This window comes from Neoarius graeffei, chromosome 5, assembly GCF_027579695.1.
Source record: "Neoarius graeffei isolate fNeoGra1 chromosome 5, fNeoGra1.pri, whole genome shotgun sequence".
Taxonomy (NCBI): domain Eukaryota; kingdom Metazoa; phylum Chordata; class Actinopteri; order Siluriformes; family Ariidae; genus Neoarius; species Neoarius graeffei.
The window spans coordinates 5,186,004-5,210,744 of NC_083573.1; the positions used below are offsets into that span (position 1 = coordinate 5,186,004).

General features: G+C 41.9%; 1 protein-coding gene across 1 annotated transcript in view; it reads right to left on the minus strand.

Annotated features, from left to right (window-relative positions):
- Nucleotides 1-306: 306 nt before the first annotated feature.
- LOC132886418 (coiled-coil domain-containing protein 178) overlaps nt 307-24,741 on the minus strand; it is a 51,346-nt gene continuing 26,911 nt past the window's right edge. The window contains exons 12-19 of the mRNA XM_060921028.1: nt 23,780-23,842; nt 21,649-21,810; nt 20,983-21,096; nt 20,738-20,883; nt 20,291-20,450; nt 13,210-13,359; nt 8,008-8,142; nt 307-574 (exon numbers count right to left, since the gene is read on the minus strand). Coding sequence (XP_060777011.1) covers nt 437-574; nt 8,008-8,142; nt 13,210-13,359; nt 20,291-20,450; nt 20,738-20,883; nt 20,983-21,096; nt 21,649-21,810; nt 23,780-23,842 — 1,068 coding nt within the window. The 3' untranslated portion in view covers nt 307-436. The remainder of the gene's footprint in view (nt 575-8,007; nt 8,143-13,209; nt 13,360-20,290; nt 20,451-20,737; nt 20,884-20,982; nt 21,097-21,648; nt 21,811-23,779; nt 23,843-24,741) is intronic.

The following is a 24,741-nucleotide window of genomic DNA, read 5'->3' on the forward strand; positions in this document are numbered from 1 at the left end:
AGAGGGGGGGGGGAGGGAGGGAGAGAGAGATCAGGGTGAGGGAGGAAGCGTATACTTTGGCCATGCGCTGGTTAAGACGACGCAGGTATACTAACCACGGGGTAAGGTCAGGGGGGTTTTAGTAGGTGTAATTAGATCCGGGAATGTGGAGAAGCGTAGAATTTCTGTCAACACAGCCCTGTAATTATTCTCTTTTCCAATTAATGGTGACATAGATTAATTATCTGATGAGGCAAAGCCAATTGCAATCATTCACCCAGCTAAAATTAGATCATTCCTGACAGCAGCATGAAAGTCACCTGTTTCATTGTTATGGATTGGACTGTGAGGAGCAGAGAGGATGGAGATGGAGAGAGAGAGACAGAGTGAGAGAGAGAGTGAAGCATGCTTGAAAAGGGTTATAAGTGAGTTGTCTGGTGCAAAGGTGAGCGTCCAATTACTCTGCTATCTGCACCGTAGGCATCGGCCTGTTCAGTCCATCGAGGTCTGCGTGCCTCTGTTTGTCTGCTGTTGCATCGTGCCTGGCGTCCGTCAGGAAGGCCGAGATGCGCCGGACTGCTCTGGACCAGTCCTCCTGTTCAAACAAGGCAAGCAAATATGCAAGAGATGAGCAATAATGTAAAAAACGAGAGGCTGTGATACGGAGGCGAGCGCCGCCACCGCCACTGCTGCTCCATCTCAGCCTACACACAACATCAGATGGTGTGAGGAAAAAGACACAAGAGGATGAGATGGCATGCGGCACTCCTGGTGAACTGTGCATGTGGGTTCAGTGCACATCTGCTCTTCAAAAAAAAAAAAAAGAAAAAAAAAAAAGAAAAACCTCAGCGACCAGATTTTCTATTAAACTGCCTTGCACTGTCAACCAGCTTGGGAATCTGAGCTGGCCTAGCCATGCAGAAATTCTCTGACTAACAATTATATCAGAAACAAGATCTTGGATTACGATCCCCCGAGAGCAGCGCAGCGGGCATCCGCTCCAATTATTACCGGCCATTCACAACTCTCCACCCTGTTCTCTGTTGTTAGCAATTGTCAATTATGCCATCCCTGGTGTAAACTTGCATAACCCCGAACGCAGTGCCCTGATTTGGCAGGAGCGTTTGCGAGATGACAGCCTCATGCTCTCCCATCCCTCTCTTTCTCTCTCCCATCACCATCACACATCCACCCCCCCACCCCACTTCTCTGCACTACATCCCTCCACTCTCGTTGAGCTAGTCGAAGGCAGTCATTTGTGCCTCAGGAAGACACAGTGACAAATCAGTGGCGCTACTTTTCGTGATTGGGCGTTCCTCTCCAGTGGGCGTGTGGGTGTCTTGTGCCTGTGCAGCCCGATGAAGAATCCGGCTGTTTAAATAAAACTGGTGTTGATTGAAGTGTTGAAATACTGCAGGAGAAAGCTAATATAGTCTGCTGAAGGCATCTGTTACACAAACTCTACCTTGTTACAGGTACTCAAGATGGGAAGTTTTCAAACGCTGCTCAATGGCGTGAAATTCTCAGTGACAAATCAACAAATATGTCTCAGTCACCAAAGGATGAAAAGATGCCTCCTGAAAAGCAGACTCTTATCAAATAATTCTTGAGACGACAGAACTGCCACTGTATTCTCAAATCTGATTGGTCGGAAGGCATTGCGCTCATTCGAACAAATTAGCGTTTTGAAAGTAACGACTTGTGTGCTGGTGAGGGAACTACTGTTTGTAGCTGCTATAACATAAGTGCGAAGAGGAACTTAACTTGCCTTGTGGGTGTTCCATGACGTTAACGTAAGGATAAACGGTTAAAAATTTATTATTCAATACAACCCCGATTCCAAAAAAGTTGGGACAAAGTACAAATTGTAAATAAAAACGGAATGCAATAATTTACAAATCTCAAAAACTGATATTGTATTCACAATAGAACATAGACAATATATCAAATGTCGAAAGTGAGACATTTTGAAATTTCATGCCAAATATTGGCTCATTTGAAATTTCATGACAGCAACACATCTCAAAAAAGTTGGGACAGGGGCAATAAGAGGCTGGAAAAGTTAAAGGTACAAAAAAGGAACAGCTGGAGGACCAAATTGCAACTCATTAGGTCAATTGGCAATAGGTCATTAACATGACTGGGTATAAAAAGAGCATCTTGGAGTGGCAGCGGCTCTCAGAAGTAAAGATGGGAAGAGGATCACCAATCCCCCTAATTCTGTGCCGACAAATAGTGGAGCAATATCAGAAAGGAGTTTGACAGTGTAAAATTGCAAAGAGTTTGAACATATTATCATCGACAGTGCATATCATCATCAAAAGATTCAGAGAATCTGGAAGAATCTCTGTGCGTAAGGGTCAAGGCCGGAAAACCATACTGGGTGCCCATGATCTTTGGGCCCTTAGACGGCACTGCATCACATACAGGCATGCTTCTGTATTGGAAATCACAAAATGGGCTCAGGAATATCTCCAGAGAACATTATCTGTGAACACAATTCACCGTGCCATCCGCCGTTGCCAGCTAAAACTCTATAGTTCAAAGAAGAAGCCGTATCTAAACACGATTCAGAAGCGCAGACGTCTTCTCTGGGCCAAGGCTCATTTAAAATGGACTGTGGCAAAGTGGAAAACTGTTCTGTGGTCAGACGAATCAAAATTTGAAGTTCTTTATGGAAATCAGGGACGCCGTGTCATTGGGACTAAAGAGGAGAAGGACGACCCGAGTTGTTATCAGCGCTCAGTTCAGAAGCCTGCATCTCTGATGGTATGGGGTTGCATTAGTGTGTGTGACATGGGCAGCTTACACATCTGGAAAGACACCATCAATGCTGAAAGGTATATCCAGGTTCTAGAGCAACATATGCTCCCATCCAGACGACGTCTCTTTCAGGGAAGACCTTGCATTTTCCAACATGACAATGCCAAACCACATACTGCATCAATTACAGCATCACGGCTGCGTAGAAGAAGGGTCCGGGTACTGAACTGGCCAGCCTGCAGTCCAGATCTTTTACCCATAGAAAACATTTGGCGCGTCATAAAACGGAAGATACGACAAAAAAGACCCAAGACACTTGAGCAACTAGAATCCTACATTAGACAAGAATGGGTTAACATTCCTATCCCTAAACTTGAGCAACTTGTCTCCTCAGTCCCCAGACGTTTACAGACTGTTGTAAAGAGAAAAGGGGATGTCTCACAGTGGGAAACATGGCCTTGTCCCAACTTTTTTGAGATGTGTTGTTGTCATGAAATTTAAAATCACCTAATTTTTCTCTTTAAATGATACATTTTCTCAGTTTAAACATTTGATATGTCATCTATGTTTCATTCTGAATAAAATATGGAATTTTGAAACTTCCACATCATTGCATTCCGTTTTTATTTACAATTTGTACTTTGTCCCAACTTTTTTGGAATCGGGGTTGTAAATAACAAATCAAACTGTTGGGAAATTGCTGTAGTATCAGAGGAATAAAACGCTCCAGGACATGCTGTCAGACTCTGCTGGGCTGTGGATTACTCAGTGCTAACCTATGACTTGCTGAGTCATTGTTCAAAGCTAAAGTATTGACACCCAGTGCTTATCTGTCGTGATTTAGATGCCATGGAGATTCCCTGTAAATGAAAGTCTGAGCTGGGACATACCCTAACCCTGTGTTCACAAGTGTCGCTTGGAGTGTGGCCTGTTTAATGATAAGAAACGCTATTAGGCGATATGTCTAGCCTTAAGATGACTTTCCAATTCAAAAAATGTCAAATGTATTGAAATACATCCAAGATTTACATTACTTCATGGATTAGCAAAGCACGCAAACTCGAGCAGCTACGTACACTCACCAGACACACCAATGATCTCTGATACGTCCCTCCAAGCTTTTATTTCTCCCTGCAATGTCTTTATACACATTTAATGAGTGGCTGTATTTGATGAAACAGCAGGAATACGCTTTTACGGATTAGTCTTTACTCGTCAGGTAGGAACTAAAGTTCTAAGTGGGGAACTTAAGAAACGTCGGACCACACGTGCCACAGGATTGGTGTCGGGAGTCGTTCAAGGCAGCTGTTTGGATTTGAGGAAAGCTGAGACACTGAGGACGATTTTGTTCAGATTTAAACTCCGGTGCTATTGTTATTCATGCTGGAGTAACATTTAAATCTGACAGCCTACAATCTTTAATTGCGTAAAATTTGCAACTTTTTGAGTCATTCATGTCTATCTGTCAATCTATCGATCAGTACATATTGCGTTTTGGTAAACTGGGATGGATGGATGCTCTCGGTTCCCCGCTCACTCAGGTTTGTTGACGGTGTAGTGGCTGCTTTATGTCCCAGAGCTCCCTCATGTCTGCGTTACCTTCTGGCTCTCCCCTTTTAATTATGCTGTCATAGTTAGTTTTGCCAGAGTCTCTGCTTGCACTCAGTGCAAAACGTATCTTGTTCTTACTCATTAGGTGACATTGGCCATCGCTAACAACCTGTGTTTTCTCTCTGTCCCCCCCCTTCACTCTGTCTGTCCCTCTGAGTTACATATCGATCCTGAGACCGAGATGCTGAGCTCTTCTGCTCCTCGGACTCACCTGATCCATCATGACGCCCTATTTCTGGCTGGAGTCTCATCACATCGCTCCTGTGGAGGACGGCCCTATACGGACAGTCAAAAGTCGCACTCGGAAGACGCTCTGGACACTTACAGTAATACATTTATGTCTGAGGACTACAGTCGACTTGCTAAGTTTAGGACTGCGGTTGTCATGAACAGTTTTGCACTCAAGTCTCCATCAATGAACAGGTTATATCTTCAACACAACAGACTTCATGTTAAAACTATAATTAATTTCCTGGTTACACAGTTATACTTTGTGACTCTATAGGACACGGTTATAGAGGCGAGTTATTTATAATCACGCTATCTGTTAACACCCAGATGAGGATGGGTTCCCTTTTGAGTCTGGTTCCTCTCGAGGTTTCTTCCTCACGTTGTCTGAGGGAGTTTTCCCTTGCCGCCATCACCACAGGCTTGCTCATTGGGGATAAATTAGGGGATAAAATTAGCTCATGTTTAAAATCTTGAATTTTCTGTAAAGCTGCTTTGTGACAATGTCTGTTGTTAAAAGTGCTATCCAAATAAACTTGTGTGTGTATATATATATATATATATATATATATATATATATATATATATATATATATATATATATATATATATACACACACACACACACACACACACTACTGCATCTCAAAAAATTAGAATATTGTGAAAAAGTTCAATATTTCCATCAGTTATTTAAGAAAGTGAAAATGTTATATATTATAGAGTCATTACACATAAACTAAAATGTTTCAAGCATTTTTCTATTTTAATCAGTATGGCATACAGTACAAAAACATAAAAAAAACATCTCAAAATATTAGAATATTTCATTTCGAGTTTGAGTAAAACAGTATGAACACAGTGCATCTCTCAGTCTAGTTCAGTCCACACAACCACAATCATGGGGAAGACTGCTGACTTGACTGTTGTCCAGAAGATGATCACTGATGCCGTCCACAAGGAGGGTAAGCCACAAAAGGCCATTGCTGAAAAGGGTGGCTGGAAAAGGTGCACAAGCAACAGGGATGGCCACAGTCTTGAGAGGATCGTCAAGAAAAGTTGATTCAAGAACTTGGGAGAGCTTCACAAGGAGTGGACTGAGGCTGGTGTCAGTGTATCAAGACCCATCACGAACAGACATCTTCAAGAAAGGGGATACAACTTTCGCATTCCTAATATCAAGCTACTCCTGAGCCAGAGACGATGTCAGAAGTGTCTTATCTGGGCTAAGGAGAGAAAGAAATGGACTGTTGCTCAGTGGTCCAAAGTCCTCTTTTCAGATGAAAGTACATTTTGCGTTTAATTTGGAAATCACGGTTCTAGAGTCTGGAGGAAGAGTGGAGAGGCACAGAATCCAAGGTGTTTGAAGCCCAGTGTGAAGTTTCCACAGTCTGTGATGATTTGGGGTGCCGTGTCATCTGCTGGTGCTGGTCCACTGTATTTTATCAAGTCCAAAGTCAACACAGCCATCTACCAGGAGATTTTAGAGCACTTCATGCTTCCATCTGCTGACGAGCTTTTTGGAGATGCTGATTTCCTTTTCCAGCAGGACTTAGCACCTACCCACAGTGCCAAAACTACTACCAAATGGTTTGCTGACCATGATATTACTGTGTTTGATTGGCCAGCCAACTTGCCTGACCTGAACCCCATAGAGAATCTATGGGGTATTGTCAAGAAGAAGATGAGAAACACCCGACCCAAAAACACAGATACGCTGAAGGCCACTATCAAAGCAACCTGGGCTTCAATAACACCTCAGCAGTGCCACAGACTGATCACCTCCATGCCACACCGCACTGATACAGTAATTCATGGTAAAGGAGCCCTGACCAAGTACTGAGTGTATAAATGAATATACTTTTCAGAAGTTGGACATTTCTGTATTGTAAATCCTTTTTTTGATTGATCTTAGGGAATATTCTAATAATTTGAGATACTGGATTTCTGATTTTCATGAGCTATAAGCCATAATCATCAAAATTAAAACAAAAAAGGCTTTAAATATTTCACTTTACATGTAATGAATATAGAAGACGTGAAAGTTTACCTTTTTTAATTAAATTATGAAAAAAATGGAACTTTTTCATGGTATTCTAATTTTTTGAGATGCACTAGTATATATATATATATATATATATATATATATATATATATATATATATATATATATAAGTGAACTATGCAGGGTCAGGATAGAAAATGAGGCCTGGCACACAATCATGTGAGAGTGTTATGATGTTTTTTTTTTTTGTCTCGATAAGCTTTGTGTTAATCCTGGTTAGTGTTATGGTTGTTCTGTTAATAAATATCGGGAAGGTGCGGAGTGCATTCTGGGCTCACGTGCAATTTTAGATCCAGAATGAAAATCACAAAGGTGAGTCATTTGACACTTGGGACTTTCAGCAGTATTATATGCATGCAGGTCTGCTTTCCACTATAGTTACTGGAGTATTAAGTAAATCAGCAGTGTGTGCATGTGTGTGTGTGTGTGTGTGTGGAGTTGGGCAGGGGGAGGAGGTCTATGCTAAGCTGCGACAGAGTTGAGTAAGGCTGCTCCTTTGTCCTTCACACTTGGAGGATCCCTAAGAACTCCTCGCCTTCATGCTCCATTCCCCAGGCCGGCTTCCTAAGCTCGCTTCCCTTGACTGAGCCGCAAACACACCAGGGCTCACCTCATTACAGTGCCCGCATCACACCCACGTTTTCACCATTAGCTTGTGGAAAAACCTTCACTCTGCTTCCTTTATGTTCTCAGGAGTGGGATTGTTTTCATGTCGACCAAAAAACACAGCGCTGTCGAATTCTAGATTGTGATTGGTCAGACAGTGTTTATTAATTATCTGTCATGGCTGATCTGACGGGTGTGCATTCGTGCAAATTAATCAGCTCGTTTGAATTTCTAATTGCATCGTTTCTATAGTCACAGCGTGCACGGCGGACGCTTTACGTTAAAAATAAAAAGGTGCAATCGTTGATATGGTGCCGTTTCCTGAGCACTGCTGGAAGGAGTCTCCAGTGTCAGTTGAAAGCTGGCACAACGCTACGTTGTGGTTTAACACGGCAAGCTGCGTTTTCTAGCCTTACTATCACAACGAGCGAGAAATCCATGACTCTCAGCTGCTGTAATGGAAGTCACGTGAACACGTCACATGGTACCCTTGTTAATACAGTCTGATATGTCAGATCAGTTTACGCATTCGCTTACGACCCGAACGGGATCTCTTACAGCACATAATAATTCTTTCTGGTGAAAGTGCTGTTGTTGTGTATTCACAGTGCTTTAACACAAATATGTATGGGCCTATATATACACACATATGTGTGTGTGTGTGTGAGAGAGAGAAAGTGTGTGTGTGTGTGTGTGTGTGTGTGTGTGTGTGTGTGTGTGTGTGTGTGTGTGTGTGTGTGTTAAACCGCCCATACCTGGAGGGCTTTCATTTTCTGCTTGTTCTGGTTGGAGAGGGCCTGGAAACAGGCCAGCTCTGCTTGGCTGTAGACGCTGCGGTGTTTGAAGTATTTCAGCATGGCTTTGTGCATCCTCCTCTGCAACAATGAAAGCTGGGGAGGAGAGAAAGAGGGGGGAGAAAAAGAGAGAGAGAGAGAGACAGAGAGGGAGAGAGAAATGGTAAGGCAAGAGAGGAAATTAATGGCAGTGTTCAAGAAGAATGATGGAGGGAAATAGAGAAAGCAGTCAATAGCCCATTCTGCAGTACACGGGCCTGACAGGAATTTCACAGTCTCCTGCTCTCCCTGCCCACTCATGTGCACTGGGTGGAATCCAGTCACATCTGGCTGCCAGGATGGGGGGTTAATTTTCTCTAAATGCTTCAGCGGTTTTGTTCTAGCTGAGGCAAACTCTGTGACTGCAAAGCTGATGAGTAAAATATTTCGACTTCACCCACTTTAACTTTATACCAATCCCCTCAAGACATATTTTACACATACACAAAGAGTCATGAACCCCCTGCCGCAATTAGAAATTATTCCGAGTCCACTGGAAGAGAAGACAATAAAACGGAGACAGAGAGGGAAAGAGAGAAAGACTGAGAGACAGAGACATGCTGCTTGCTTTTCTCTTTTCAGAATAGTTTTCCTGTGTAAAAAAAAAAACACAAAAAAATGGGGTTTTCAATTCTAAAGGATGTTGTGGTTTGCTTCGCCCCATCTCTTCTCTCTTCCTTTAAGCTTATCATTGCTTGGCAATGTGTTCCTCGGAGCATGAAAGAACTAACGAGAATTACCTCAGCCATCAACTGCTGAAGAAGGGGGGGGGGGGGGGGGGGGGGGGGTAAAAATGGGGTTTATTCCTCGTGGAACAGAATGTTAAAATGTGTACACTAGTCTCGGCACAACACTCACAAGATGTAAAGACGTGAATATCAATAGAAGAAAGTACAGTGGAGGCTTCGCAGGATGCCTTCGCGACCGATTCGCCAATTATGCGCCGTATTTATCGGGCGTAATAAATGCCTACTCAGTTTTTCAACCTTTTCTTTTCTTTTTAATAGTAAGAAGGTCGACGTATCCAGGGAAGCACCTGTCTGAAGTGCAGAAGGCTTTCTGCTCGTGGTAGGCCGTTATTTAAAGAAGAAATTATGGGAAAATAATCAAGAACGAGTTGGTGTGATCGTGTACAGTTCCCGTTTCCAATCCAAAGCTGAACGTTTTCCGATAACAGCAGGTCCTGCCGCGTTTGATTCAGAAAACGGAACATCCTGGCGACTTTCTCGCATAAACTGAAAAACCTCACCGCATCCATAGCCTTGCAAGTCCCTGTGTTTGAGCTGTTACCATAGCAACGATTTAAACGTATTCATACGAACCTATGATTAGTGGCTCGAACTGCTATCTAGAACTCGTACTGTTATCGAAAACTAATCGATCGTCAACGCCTTTGAAACGATCAGGATTGAGAATTTCAACACCGAGGCCTTGAAAGACGTCAGATCGCCGTGTCTCTGTACAGCTTACAGCGTCCTACATGTTACTCGCAGCTTCTCTGTGCTTCAGCCATGTTCACTTGGGGGGGGTGGGGGGGAAGAAAAAGAAAAGAAAATGTCAAAATCTTTAGTTTGAAAATAAACAACAAACTGTAAAAGGCTGAATGCTGCGTGAAAGAAAATCAGGCTTTGATCACGAGCGTGGAGAATCCCGTCCACAGGATTTGCCTTTTGCATGCATTTCTCACTTGATAACATTCATGGAGTTAGATGAGGAGTTGTCGAAGTATTAGCCTTTGAGGGTTTGATTTTTGCCACAGCTGCACTGTGTACTGCTGGTGGAAGAATAATATGGATATTACGACAGAATTGTCAGATGATGCTCTTATTTTAAAGCAGCACAAACTCGAATGGATTTTATTTACAGTATGACTAGAACACGATACGCCACGTGTCGTATACGAGAGGAGGATTGCTTCCCTTTATGAATACAAGTACACAGAAACATACTGGATATTCAAGAGGAAAAAACACTTTGAGAATGTTTTGTTCGAGTAAATTAAGCAATGATCGGTGTATAATGAAGCGTTTTTGATTTCTTGATTTTGCAAAATGTTTTATTTCTCTTATACCACAGGATTTGCACGAACATAATAACCAACAGTGATAAAACAGCGACTTTTAACGTAAACAAGCTCACGTTTACATTGCAGCAACTATAAAGAGTCATCCTGTCACCAGCCTCTCTTGAATGTAATTCAACAAACAAAAACAAAAAACAAAAAAACAAAACAAAATGCAGTTTGTCACGTTACTGAGAAACGACAGAATGCAAAATCCCGGAGACGCTCCTGTATTTAAAACCTCTGACTGTTCCTCCATCCATAAGAAAGATCTCCTTGCAGAACACTTCAGTCTCAAAAACGTCATTTGTGAAATAAAAACACATTATTACGATAGTAACGGTCACATTTGAGAACGAGCAAATTAATAAAAATCTGGTGTCAAAGAAAAATGAATCAACATCAACTGACTTCATTTGGAAAAAGTGTACATATATAGTCCGTGTATATGTATTTATTCTATCCACATTCACTGGATATGAGCAATTGTGTGCTCTGATTGGCTACTCTACTCTGAGGATATCAGCTCATATACCGTGAGTAGAGAAAAACAAAATGGCGGCGTGCATCAAGTCAGATACATCACTTTGTTATCAAGTATTTAAAAGAAACAGAAATAGTGAAAGGAATATTGTTCCCCCCCCCTCATATTTCCTGTTCCGCACTCCAGCCCAGTCGGTGGCAGTAATGCATCTTTGAGTTGGTTTACTAACTGCCAAAAAAACCCTAAAGAAGAAGAAGAACAAGAAGAAAATTGGCAGCACGTGTTGCTGAACCAACCGAGGTCGAAATAAAAAGTCTACTTGAAAACAAAACCGCAAAAAATATGGAATAAAAGTACAACCCCGATTCCAAAAAAGTTGGGACAAAGTACAAATTGTAAATAAAAACGGAATGCAATAATTTACAAATCTCAAAAACTAATCTTGTATTCACAATAGAACATAGACAACATATCAAATGTCGAAAGTGAAACATTTTGAAATTTCATGCCAAATATTGGCTCATTTGAAATTTCATGACAGCAACACATCTCAAAAAAGTTGGGACAGGGGCAATAAGAGGCTGGAAAAGTTAAAGGTACAAAAAAGGAACAGCTGGAGGACCAAATTGCAACTCATTAGGTCAATTGGCAATAGGTCATTAACATGGCTGGGTATAAAAAGAGCATCTTGGAGTGGCAGCGGCTCTCAGAAGTAAAGATGGGAAAAGGATCACCAATCCCCCTAATTCTGCGCCGACAAATAGTGGAGCAATATCAGAAAGGAGTTCGACAGTGTAAAATTGCAAAGAGTTTGAACATATCATCATCTACAGTGCATAATATCATCAAAAGATTCAGAGAATCTGGAAGAATCTCTGTGCGTAAGGGTCAAGGCCGGAAAACCATACTGGGTGCCCGTGATCTTCGGGCCCTTAGACGGCACTGCATCACATACAGGCATGCTTCTGTATTGGAAATCACAAAATGGGCTCAGGAATATTTCCAGAGAACATTATCTGTGAACACAATTCACCGTGCCATCCGCCGTTGCCAGCTAAAACTCTATAGTTCAAAGAAGAAGCCGTATCTAAACATGATCCAGAAGCGCAGACGTCTTCTCTGGGCCAAGGCTCATTTAAAATGGACTGTGGCAAAGTGGAAAACTGTTCTGTGGTCAGACGAATCAAAATTTGAAGTTCTTTATGGAAATCAGGGACGCCGTGTCATTCGGACTAAAGAGGAGAAGGACGACCCGAGTTGTTATCGGCGCTCAGTTCAGAAGCCTGCATCTCTGATGGTATGGGGTTGCATTAGTGCGTGTGGCATGGGCAGCTTACACATCTGGAAAGACACCATCAATGCTGAAAGGTATATCCAGGTTCTAGAGCAACATATGCTCCCATCCAGACGACGTCTCTTTCAGGGAAGACCTTGCATTTTTCAACATGACAATGCCAAACCACATACTGCATCAATTACAGCATCATGGCTGCGTAGAAGAAGGGTCCGGGTACTGAACTGGCCAGCCTGCAGTCCAGATCTTTCACCCATAGACAACATTTGGCGCATCATAAAACGGAAGATACGACAAAAAAGACCTAAGACAGTTGAGCAACTAGAATCCTACATTAGACAAGAATGGGTTAACATTCCTATCCCTAAACTTGAGCAACTTGTCTCCTCAGTCCCCAGACGTTTACAGACTGTTGTAAAGAGAAAAGGGGATGTCTCACAGTGGGAAACATGGCCTTGTCCCAACTTTTTTGAGATGTGTTGTTGTCATGAAATTTAAAATCACCTAATTTTTCTCTTTAAATGATACATTTTCTCAGTTTAAACATTTGATATGTCATCTATGTTCTATTCTGAATAAAATATGGAATTTTGAAACTTCCACATCATTGCATTCCATTTTTATTTACAATTTGTACTTTGTCCCAACTTTTTTGGAATCGGAGTTGTATTTCATGGTAAGAAAGGATGTTTTTTATTTTTCAAGAATTTTTATTATCGCATTTTTCACAAATTGCTCCTGTCATTTCACCGGTTTGTTTACATTCTAAGCGGAAATTATTTTGTCAGATGTTTTGTAGAAAGTTTTTATTTATCGAATTTGCAAAAAAAAAAAAAAAAAAACAATAAAAATGCTCCGTTTCTCAAACTCCAGTGAATATGGATAGAATAAAACAGTTATTCCACTCTGTCTCGGTGCTACGCGCCTCGTCGGCTATCAGCTCATGTATGACTTGATTTTGTGGAATAACTGTTCAATAATCTATAGATGTATGCATAATCAGAATATTATACAGTTATCTATTTTTTTCTTTGCTAATGGACATATTGTACATTATTAAGGTTGACTGCAGTGGCCATGTTGCCGGTTGTACAGTTGGAAACAACCACAGCCAATGTGACGCTGTGATGCGTGGGATCGTGATGCACACTGCATCACCAAAAACAACCCACACAAAAGCAGAACAGCCTTCTGTTGGTGTATATATGTCAGAGAGAGAGCGAGAGCGAGTGAGAGAGAGAGAGAGAGAGAGAGAGAGAGAGTGCACTGGACAATGTATTTTACCTGTGTGTGATTGTGAAAAGAGGCCTCGGCTCTGTTTTTCTCGCTCAACGTGAACACGGCTTCTCGCTTGGCAACCATCACGGCTTTCTGCAGCTCCCTGTATTCCTGCGCCAACTCCGCGTTCTCTTTTAGAGCTTTCCTCAAATTAGCCTGCGCAGTCAGGAAGAGAAACATCACTGACGTTAACGCACAGGATAAAATAACAAAACAAAAAAACAACTGATCCAACCAGAAAGGCATGTAACTACCATGGTGTTCTGCGGCTGTCGATCACAGTTTTATACGAATGCGCTCATTCGAATATGTTGTTTCTATTGTAATAACTTTCAGAATGACGCTCGACATAATCTAAGACTACTAATAAACAACGTACAGTTATTTACCGAAGAAAAAGTTGGAGTCGTTGATGTGGAGAAGTTTTCTATGCGGCGATGTGAAATGATTTTGTCACAGAGGGTAAAGCTGTAAATTTTAAGATTTAGGTTTACTAATATTGGAAAGTCGTCAGAATGGAGTTTTGCATTTTTCGATTTTTTTTTTGGTCTTATTAATCCATCCATCCATCCATTATCTGTAACCGCTTGTCCTGTGCAGGGTCGCGGGCGAGCTGGAGCCTATGCCAGATGACTATGGGCGAGAGGCGGGGTACACCCTGGACAAGTCGCCAAATCATCGCAGGGCTGACACACAGAGACAAACAACCATTCACACTCACATTCACACCTACCGGTCAATTTAGAGCCACCAATTACCCTAACCTGCATGTCTTTGGGGGGAACCCACGCAGACACGGGGAGAACATGCAAACTCCGCAGAGAAAGGCCCTCGTCGGTCACTGGGCTCGAACCCGGACCTTCTCGCTGTGACGCGACAGTGCTAACCACTAGCCTTATTAACTTCAGGAAAAAGTGAAGATGAACCTGCACCTCATTATGTCCATTTCCTAAATTTAAAAACATCAATGTTTCCTGTGTCTAGAGATAAAACTGAACTAACTATATTCTCTCCAGCACAGTTAATTCCATAACTAGACTTGGAGGTGCCAACATTTACGGTTTCGCAGTCGTGAAATGAAACGGATGAGGAAAATGACATTATTTCAAAACACTTGCCTGCTGAGGAACATCGACAACAGGTGACAGTGTTGTGTGTGTTTGTGTTTCCGACATCATAAATAAATAAATAAATAAAATTCCTCATTCGCGTGCACGTGCATGTCAGAACACGCAATGCTGCGGTGAAACCTCTTTGCTACGACATGCACAAACACTAATAATCAGACGGCACTTAGGGGAGCATGTAAACAAATTACAATAAATAAATGGCTGATTTGCCTGTCTCATCTCATCTCCATGCCGCTCTCATGGCTGTAGGCAAGACTGAGCCGCGAGCACGTCTCTGTCGTACCTGTACAAATAATGGAGTGCATTTGGGCAGTAAAACAGTGCAGCACTAACTGATGAGTGGAAGCCAGCAGAGGGACTGGCCATAAACATGACAAATGCAGCCTATTGATTTAAAGCTTAATTACTGCATGCGGCACTGACAAAGCCTGTCTCACATGCCCGCAAAGTGTAAATGGAACAAATTATGCTTTGTTGAGTGTAAGAAACTGATGGTGTCGGCACTTTGCGTCCTCTTTTTCTCCTCCTTGACGAGAATCGCTCTTGATCAAATCAACAAACAAACTATTGGAGCCGGGGACTACAAGGAAAACAAATTGATTCGGAATGGGAGTCATGGTAGAATACATGTTCGGCTTCAACACCCTACTAGCTGTTTATACCTGCCTTATGGATGCTCTATATGACTGCCATATGGTGTCTGTTTAGATTAATTTGTTTCGTACAAATGAACATGACGGTGGAAATGCGGAGGGGGGGGGAAAAAAACAAACACGCTTTAAACAAAATCCTGGAAGTTATTTTACATCCAGATATGATATACAGTCTTGTGATTTCAAGAAACATCTTTATCATTATTTTTCAGATTTAATGAATCGCAGAGAGGACATTGATGGCTCGTGTCTGCACTAAAAATTGAGAAATAATCAATCGATGACAGACAGAACGTGACGAAGCAGAGTTAGAGTTATGTCTTCAAGTCTTTTATTCGTCTTAGACCACAGCAATTTGCAGCATCGACAATTTATTATTTATGAAATTAATTTTAAAAAAAAAAACACGATTAAAAAAAATAAAAATCTGTTTCGAACTCATGCTGTGGGATGTCCATGAAACAAGTGAGTTGCTGTGCTGTTATTATTTTTGTTATCGCAGCTATAAACGGTCATCTGTTCGCAAAAACAAAACGAAGACTTTCCTGTGGTGGAAAAACCTCTGATTGTTCCAAAGCACTGACGGCGAAGACTCCTTCGGAAAACGTGACAGAAATCTGGACCATACATTTGCAATTACACATAAGAATAAATACATTCGTATAAAATTGCCTCTCAGTCGGAAATCCTCTCGGAGTCGTGGTGGGCTGACCAATCATAATCGAGAATTGAACAGTGGTCGAATAAAATGTAATCTCATCACAAGAGCGTCTCGATCTTGCAGCTAATGTGCCGTACCAGTGACCAGTTCGCTTTACAGAAATGCACAGAAAGGCCCTGGAACTGTCCCTCTCACCATTTCCTTTCTTTAACTGGTAAAAGCGGGCTATTAATGAGTGTGTTTGCTGCTGTTTTATTGTTTTCTGCGCAAGGCCTGAAAAGGCGCTCTGCTCGGCTGCCCTGCAGCCAGCTAATGGGACCCCGGCTCTATGAGGGAAGACTTTTAATTCTGCGCCTGTCTCGCACCAACAACTTGTTTGGAGTTTGCTGCACCCGTGCGCGCATGGCGGATTAAGCTCCATTGCCTTTTCTTGTTTTGAACTAATGCATTCTTGATCACCGTTTAATGAAACTATATACCACATGGCGATTTCACATTAGATAAGCCATGTGAGACTCTCATCAGGCGCGAGGCTCTGACTGGGGCCATAATCCTGAATCTCAACTCCCCCAATAAATGTTTTTTCCAAGCAAAATGAAGTGATAATTCATGGCTTTCATGCAACACATAACATATTATTTCGTACAGAAAATTATATGAGGCTCTTCGGCATTACTAGAACAAACATGTATTAGCATTGTGACACTGGATGACTGTATGGCTGGGATGAAAGGGAAAAATGGAAAGATAAAATCAAGGAAATATACAATATTACGGAGAATGATTTGCAGGTCTGATACTCTGATAATATGATACTTCGAGGAAGATAAAGGCCTTACATCCTAATCTACTCTGGAGTACAAGCACAAATCCTTGAAGACTTGTGAAATCGAAACGTTCGCCTAAAAATAAAGAGAGTAGATTTTTCAGATGAAGATAAACACCTGAAATCTCTGAGCGTTAACTGGTATCGTTATCACGTGCAATACTGTGGGTTTGCGCAAGTATTTACACTCCAAATGACTTTTCATTTTCACATTTTGTCATGATACAACCTGAAACTGAGATGAAAAGTCGCGATTGCATAATTGCACCCCCGTTGCTGTAATCACCCAAAATTCATCATGTCATTCGCCGAACAGAGTCAACCTGTGTGCAGTTACAGTGTCACATGATCTCAATATGAATACACCTCTTCCTGAAAGGAAGTAGAGTCTGAAAAACATCGTGAAGACCAAATAATAAAACATATTGTGAAATAAATACAACCCCGATTCCAAAAAAGTTGGGACAAAGTACAAATTGTAAATAAAAACGGAATGCAATAATTTACAAATATCAAAAACTGGTATTGTATTCACAATAGAACATAGACAACATATCAAATGTCGAAAGTGAGACATTTTGAAATTTCATGCCAAATATTGGCTCATTTGAAATTTCACGACAGCAACACATCTCAAAAAAGTTGGGACAGGGGCAATAAGAGGCTGGAAAAGTTCATCTCATCTCATCTCATCTCATTATCTCTAGCCGCTTTATCCTTCTACAGGGTCGCAGGCAAGCTGGAGCCTATCCCAGCTGACTACGGGCGAAAGGCGGGGTACACACTGGACAAGTCGCCAGGTCATCACAGGGCTGACACATAGACACAGACAACCATTCACACTCACATTCACACCTACGGTCAATTTAGAGTCACCAGTTAACCTAACCTGCATGTCTTTGGACTGGGGGGGAAACCGGAGCACCCGGAGGAAACCCACACGGACACGGGCAGAACATGCAAACTCCACACAGAAAGGCCCTCGCCGGCCCCGGGGCTCGAACCCAGGACCTTCTTGCTGTGAGGCGACAGCGCTAACCACTACACCACCATGCCGCCCGGCTGGAAAAGTTAAAGGTACAAAAAAGGAACAGCTGGAGGACCAAATTGCAACTCATTAGGTCAATTGGCAATAGGTCATTAACATGACTGGGTATAAAAAGAGCATCTTGGAGTGGCAGCGGCTCTCAGAAGTAAAGATGGGAAGAGGATCACCAATCCCCCTAATCCTGCGCCGACAAATAGTGGAGCAATATCAGAAAGGATTCAGAGAATCTGGAAGAATCTCTGTGCGTAAGGGTCAAGGCCGGAAAACCATACTGGGTGCCCGTGATCTTCGGGCCCTTAGACGGCACTGCATCACATACAGGCATGCTTCTGTATTGGAAATCACAAAATGGGCTCAGGAATATTTCCAGAGAACATTATCTGTGAACGCAATTCACCGTGCCATCCGCCGTTGCCAGCTAAAACTCTATAGTTCAAAGAAGAAGCCGCATCTAAAAATGATCCAGAAGCACAGACGTCTTCTCTGTGCCAAGGCTCATTTAAAATGGACTGTGGCAAAGTGGAAAACTGTTCTGTGGTCAGACGAATCAAAATTTGAAGTTCTTTATGGAAATCAGGGACGCCGTGTCATTCGGACTAAAGAGGAGAAGGACGACCCGAGTTGTTATCGGCGCTCAGTTCAGAAGCCTGCATCTCTGATGGTATGGGGTTGCATTAGTGCGTGTGGCATGGGCAGCTTACACATCTGGAAAGACACCATCAATGCTGAAAGGTATATCCAGGTTCTAGAGCAACATATGTTCCCATCCAGACGACGTCTCTTTCAGGGAAGACCTTGCATTTTCCAACATGACAATGCCAAACTACATACTGCATCAATTACAGCATCATGGCTGCGTAGAAGAAGGGTCCGGGTACTGAACTGGCCAGCCTGCAGTCCAGATCTTTCACCCATAGAAAACATTTGGCGCATCATAAAACGGAAGATACGACAAAAAAGACCTAAGACAGTTGAGCAACTAGAATCCTACATTAGACAAGAATGGGTTAACATTCCTATCCCTAAACTTGAGCAACTTGTCTCCTCAGTCCCCAGACGTTTACAGACTGTTGTAAAGAGAAAAGGGGATGTCTCACAGTGGGAAACATGGCCTTGTCCCAACTTTTTTGAGATGTGTTGTTGTCATGAAATTTAAAATCACCTAATTTTTCTCTTTAAATGATACATTTTCTCAGTTTAAACATTTGATATGTCATCTATGTTCTATTCTGAATAAAATATGGAATTTTGAAACTTCCACATCATTGCATTCCATTTTTATTTACAATTTGTACTTTGTCCCAACTTTTTTGGAATCGGGGTTGTAAATAAATACAACATTAATCTGGTTTTTGGGTGGAAAGAAAATCTTCCAAATTTTGAAAATACAATGGAGAAAAAATAAATAAATCAAAAAACAAACTACTCCACAAGCGTGACAGGGCCATCCACCAAACATCACAGAAGAGTAAAGGCTGGCATTAGTCTGAGGAGTGACTCAGAGGGTGAGGGTATCTCTCAACATGATGCTACCACCACCATGATTCACTCTGAGGATGGTGCTTTCAGGGTGATGGGTTCGAAACAATATGGGTTAGTTTGTGTTGATTCACACCAATTCCGGAATGTAACACTCCTGTGGATGGGGAGTGTAAAATATCGAAATGAACCTGCAGCTCGTTTATGTCCGTTTCCGAAATGTAATGCCATCGGTGTTTTATGTGTCCAGAAATAAATAAAGTGAACTTTTACTGTAATCCTGACACAAATGGAGACAGACAGACAGGATACAATATTCAAAATGTCCCAGTTTAGTCGACCATCCGTGTCCCCAATTCACACCTCAAGGATATTGCTCAGTAATTCGTATAAATACGGAGGTGATTAAAGGAAATTGCGTGCGCTGACTGGTCGAGAGATTCTGATTATTTCTCGCTAATCACCTCCAGTAGTGACGCAGCAAAATGGCGGCCGATCGCTTCATCACCGTCAGTAAGGAAAAACTATAAATGAAAGAAAATGCTGCTCCTAAAAGCACTGAAGACGCTCCGAAGTTTGGTCTAAAACTATTCAGAGGTAAGGTGGAGTTGTGATTCATTTTATCGATTTCAAAACAAAGGAGTTTACGTGACTTGGCGTAGATAAGTGACAAAAGTCTGCGCCGTGCCTTTATTACATTGACATGCCACTTTTTGAAGTTTGAAATAATCACCTGTGTATTTATACTAAAAGCAATTATCCGCCTCAGGCTCAGTGAATATCGGTGAATAATTACCTTGAGTTCGTCCTGATTCTTGATTATTCACCTCACCTTTGGAGAATAACTGTTAAATCCAAGGTCAATTAAATCAATCCATGACGGGACTTGATCCATTTCTCTGAAACTGGACTCAGAGGTGCCAATCTTTATGGTTTCGCCGTCACATTTATAATTTTTGATGTCTTGAGGCATTGATAGGGGAGGTGAATACAAAGTCTTTTTTTTTTTTAAACTAATCCTGGATTCATACCAAAGGTATTTCACTGAAGGGGAAAGGGCCAGGGATGTAAAAGACATGCGTTTGCTTTTGGTAGCTCTTACTTTCACTTCAATCCAAGTTTATCTAGGTGATCTCGGATCTGTGAAGTCACGAGCCTTGGTTGTTTAAAAAAAAAAAGGTGCTGCTAATTAGTAGCTAAGTTTTTGCTTCACAGGTTTGTTTCTGTTGCTTGACGTATATCTGATCAGAGTATTTATGCAAACTAGCAGGAACATTTTGCTCCCCAGACCTTCATGTCTTGCATCACAGCCTGCCGTTGGGAAAGGAGGGATGAGTGAGTCTCCTTTGAAAGGGCTGTCCTGTTTCTGCAGGCCGCCATGTCACTCTGCAGGCTGGACATCACTGTGGTGTTCAAGCTGTGCTTGTACTCCACCGTATCAGATTCACTCCTGAAAAAAAAACCCACCACCACACAGTTGCTCACACTCTTCCCAAAACTTGCATGGTTCTCAGTGTAGATTATGACACTTCTGAATAAAAAAAATCTTCCGACGTTACATTTCTCGGGTTCCACCATTCTGTCTCAGCTCACCAGGTAACCAAGTGAAACTAACTGGGTACTACTTAATGCTCAAGAAGACTTTACTCCTTTCATATACCTCTATAAAGACTGTATTTCTTTAGTTTTAGATCATGCAGTTTCACACTGTTGCTCTTCTGCTGTATCTTGACTTACTGTAGTTCTTCCAGGACTTGCGGCATGGCAGTAACCGTGTCCTCCACGACTGCTGATTCCTTTCTGTATTCTTCACACTTTACCCTGAGCTCCTCGATCCTTCTGGAAACCTCTTCACATCCCACCAAGACTGTCTTGTGGGCTTCCTGCAGACAAATATTTCCTGGTTAAATATCTCAAACATGCACAAAACCTTCAAAATGCATCCATAAATATATCAACACTTCAGATGTCATTGTAAATACTTTAGCTGATCGCAGATGGTCGAGACGGGCACGCTTCTGCTCGTCAAGATCATCGGTCAAGGTTTTGTGCGCGCTCAGGACGTCACTCAGTTTCCTTTTCAAGTCTTCGATCTTCTAAAAGAAAAAATAAACCAGAAAATTGGATAATCTATGTTTATATCACTTTCGGAAAATATAGACACGTTTAAATCCATAAAATACATGAATAAACAACAAATCAGGTAAATCATTTAATGTCATTGAAAATAATCATTTAAAAAAAACTCATAAAATCTCCAATGATACAAAAAACTGAAGAGAAGTAAAAAAAAAAAAAAAGGCCCATTTTTGCCAGGAGTCCAAGAGAGCAACATCGGCCATGCTCTCTGGGTGGGCGGGGCATGCCCTCTTCTCCCTGTCAATCACACTGACACTAGCCAATTGTTGGTGCCTGTGAGCTCATGTATGCAGTAGAGGGCAGATAGCGCTTTCCTCGAGGTATGTTCGGCTGCCCTGTGATGTGATGTGATGTAGCATGAGAGTAGTTAAAAAAATAACCAAAAAATATTTGAAGATGCTTTTTTAAAACAGCTAAGTGAAGATGCTTGATGCATGGGAGGGGGAAAAAGAGCTATCAGGTGTATATGAGTCTCCATCATATCTCATCATCTCCTGTGAAAGCCTTACTTTCAATTTGGCTGTGTGTACTTCTCTCAGTTTAACCGTCTCCGTCTCCAGTTGGGCGACTGTATCCGAGGCGTCTTCGTGTTCTTTCACTACCTCGTCTTTCTCTTTCTCACAATCGGCTTCTGTCTCTTTATATTCCTTCATAAGTGAAGCGATGTTACCCTAAAGGTTGAGATAAACAAAACGGATATACAGTGGGGCAAAAAAGTATTTAGTCAGTCACCAATTGTGCAAGTTCTCCCACTTAAAAAGATGAGAGAGGCCTGTAATTTTCATCATAGGTATACCTCAACTATGAGAAACAAAATGAGAAAAAAAATCCAGAAAATCACATTGCCTGATTTTTAAAGAATTTATTTGCAAATTATGGTGGAAAATAAGTATTTGGTCAATAACAAAAGTTCCTCTCAATACTTTGTTATATACCCTTTGTTGGCAATGACAGAGGTCAAACGTTTTCTGTAAGTCTTCACAAGGTTTTCACACACTGTTGCTGGTATTTTAGCCCATTCCTCCATGCAGATCTCCTCTAGAGCAGTGATGTTTTGGGGCTGTCGCTGGGCAACATGGACTTTCAACTCCCTCCAAAGATTTTCTATGGGGTTGAGATCTGGAGACTGGCTAGGCCACTCCAGGACCTTGAAATGCTTCTTACGAAGCCACTCCTTCGTTGCCCGGGCGGTGTGTTTGGGATCACTGTCATGCTGAAAGACCCAGCCACGTTTCATCTTCAATGCCCTTGCTGATGGAAGGAGGTTTTCACTCAAACTCTCACAATACATGGCCCCATTCATTCTTTCCTTTACACGGATCAGTCGTCCTGGTCCCTTTGCAGAAAAACAGCCCCAAAGCATGATGTTTCCACCCCCATGCTTCACAGTAGGTATGGTGTTCTTTGGATGCAACTCAGCATTCTTTCTCCTCCAAACACGACAAGTTGAGTTTTTACCAAAAAAGTTCTATTTTGGTTTCATCTGACCATATGACATTCTCCCAATCCTCTTCTGGATCATCCAAATGCTCTCTAGCAAACTTCAGACGGGCCTGGACATGTACTGGCTTAAGCAGGGGGACACGTCTGGCACTGCAGGATTTGAGTCCCTGGCGGCGTAGTGTGTTACTGATGGTAGCCTTTGTTACTTTGGTCCCAGCTCTCTGCAGGTCATTCACTAGGTCCCCCCGTGTGGTGCTGGGATTTTTGTTCACCGTTCTTGTGATCATTTTGACCCCACGGGGTGAGATCTTGCATGGAGCCCCAGATCGAGGGAGATTATCAGTGGTCTTGTATGTCTTCCATTTTCTAATAATTGCTCCCACAGTTGATTTCTTCACACCAAGCTGCTTACCTATTGCAGATTCAGTCTTCCCAGCCTGGTGCAGGTCTACAATTTTGTTTCTGGTGTCCTTTGACAGCTCTTTGGTCTTGGCCATAGTGGAGTTTGGAGTGTGACTGTTTGAGGTTGTGGACAGGTGTCTTTTATACTGATAACGAGTTCAAACAGGTGCCATTAATACAGGTAACGAGTGGAGGACAGAGGAGCCTCTTAAAGAAGTTGTTACAGGTCTGTGAGAGCCAGAAATCTTGCTTGTTTATAGGTGACCAAATACTTATTTTACCAAGGAATTTACCAATTAATTCATTAAAAATCCTACAATGTGATTTCCTGGATTCTTTCCCCCCATTCTGTCTCTCATAGTTGAAGTGTACCTATGATGAAAATTACAGGCCTCTCTCATCTTTTTAAGTGGGAGAACTTGCACAATTGGTGGCTGACTAAATACTTTTTTGCCCCACTGTAAAAGCAGGAGCACAGAGTTAGAACATGGTTTTGTGGACCTCTGTGAACACTGGTCATCTTTACATCTTGAGTTGTTTGCCAGGGAAAGTTCATAAAAGGGACTTGGTTGACTCTGCTGGACTCTTGTCTTCCAGGACTGGTGTTCTGCAGCCTGAGCTCCAAATTGTTCATCAATAAACTAATTAAAAGAAGTTTACGTTTATTCGACTGGTCCTTGTTAGCCAGGTGATTGAACCTTGCTTGCTATTTTAAAGACAGACTTTGTGCGCAATTACAGTGTCGTTTTGTTTCATATCACTGCATAATCACGTTCATGGGTTCTGAGAGCTTACCTTGAGGACTGCTCCCAGCTTCATCTCACTCATCAGCTGCATCTTCATTATTTCTGTCTCTTTCTGTCAAACGAAGAAGCTCATTTTGAGTATCACGACCAGCAAACAGCCCCAGGACTTCATTTCTCATGGGTCCCTGTCCACTGCTCTTTTATAAACATTTGATTGTTTTTTTTTTCATTAAAGAAGACAGAACAGTGCTCCATTTTAAGTGATTCAACTTATTTAAACTAGTGATTTCAGGTGCTCACTGAACATGTATATACAGTGGAAAATCTGCTGGTACAAAGCAGTGACATTAAAAACTCCATCCATGATTCCAATGATTCCGTTAAGGTCTCAAAACTTCACGGTATCACACTTTTACTTCATACGTTTTTCTTTGCTCAATAACAACACGTTTCAAATCCGTATATTATACTGCTAGATGAGCAATAACATATTCGAAGGAGTGCATTAATACAAGTTTTTAGATTTGCATTTACCACTTTCGACACAAATGTCCATTTTATTTACACAGTCCACTCCAAAAGTGAGAATATAAATATGAGACAACTGTCCAGAATGCCAGCTTTCTTTTCCTGATATTTACATCTACGTAGATGCGTTAAACAACTTAGGACGTGGCATCTTTAGTGGCAAGACCACCGACTCCTTTAGGTTTGCAAAAGTGTTGGAACAGAGTCTTAACACAAATAAAAGTACAGGACACTTTTTCAATGGAGTAAAAACGTGTTCTATTCCCTTCTAGCAAGTTTCATTCACTTGGCTTGATAGCACTTGGTTTGTTAACATATCACTTATCCGACGTGTATTAAGTCACTCTAGCCAATGGAGAACGAGCATTGAATCTGGTTTACGATATTGCATGGTTGTCAAGACAACGTGACGTCACACATCGGCGCTGATGCAACTATCCGGTGAGAAAGTTTTCTGCTGCCCATGCACAAAAGCATTTCTTT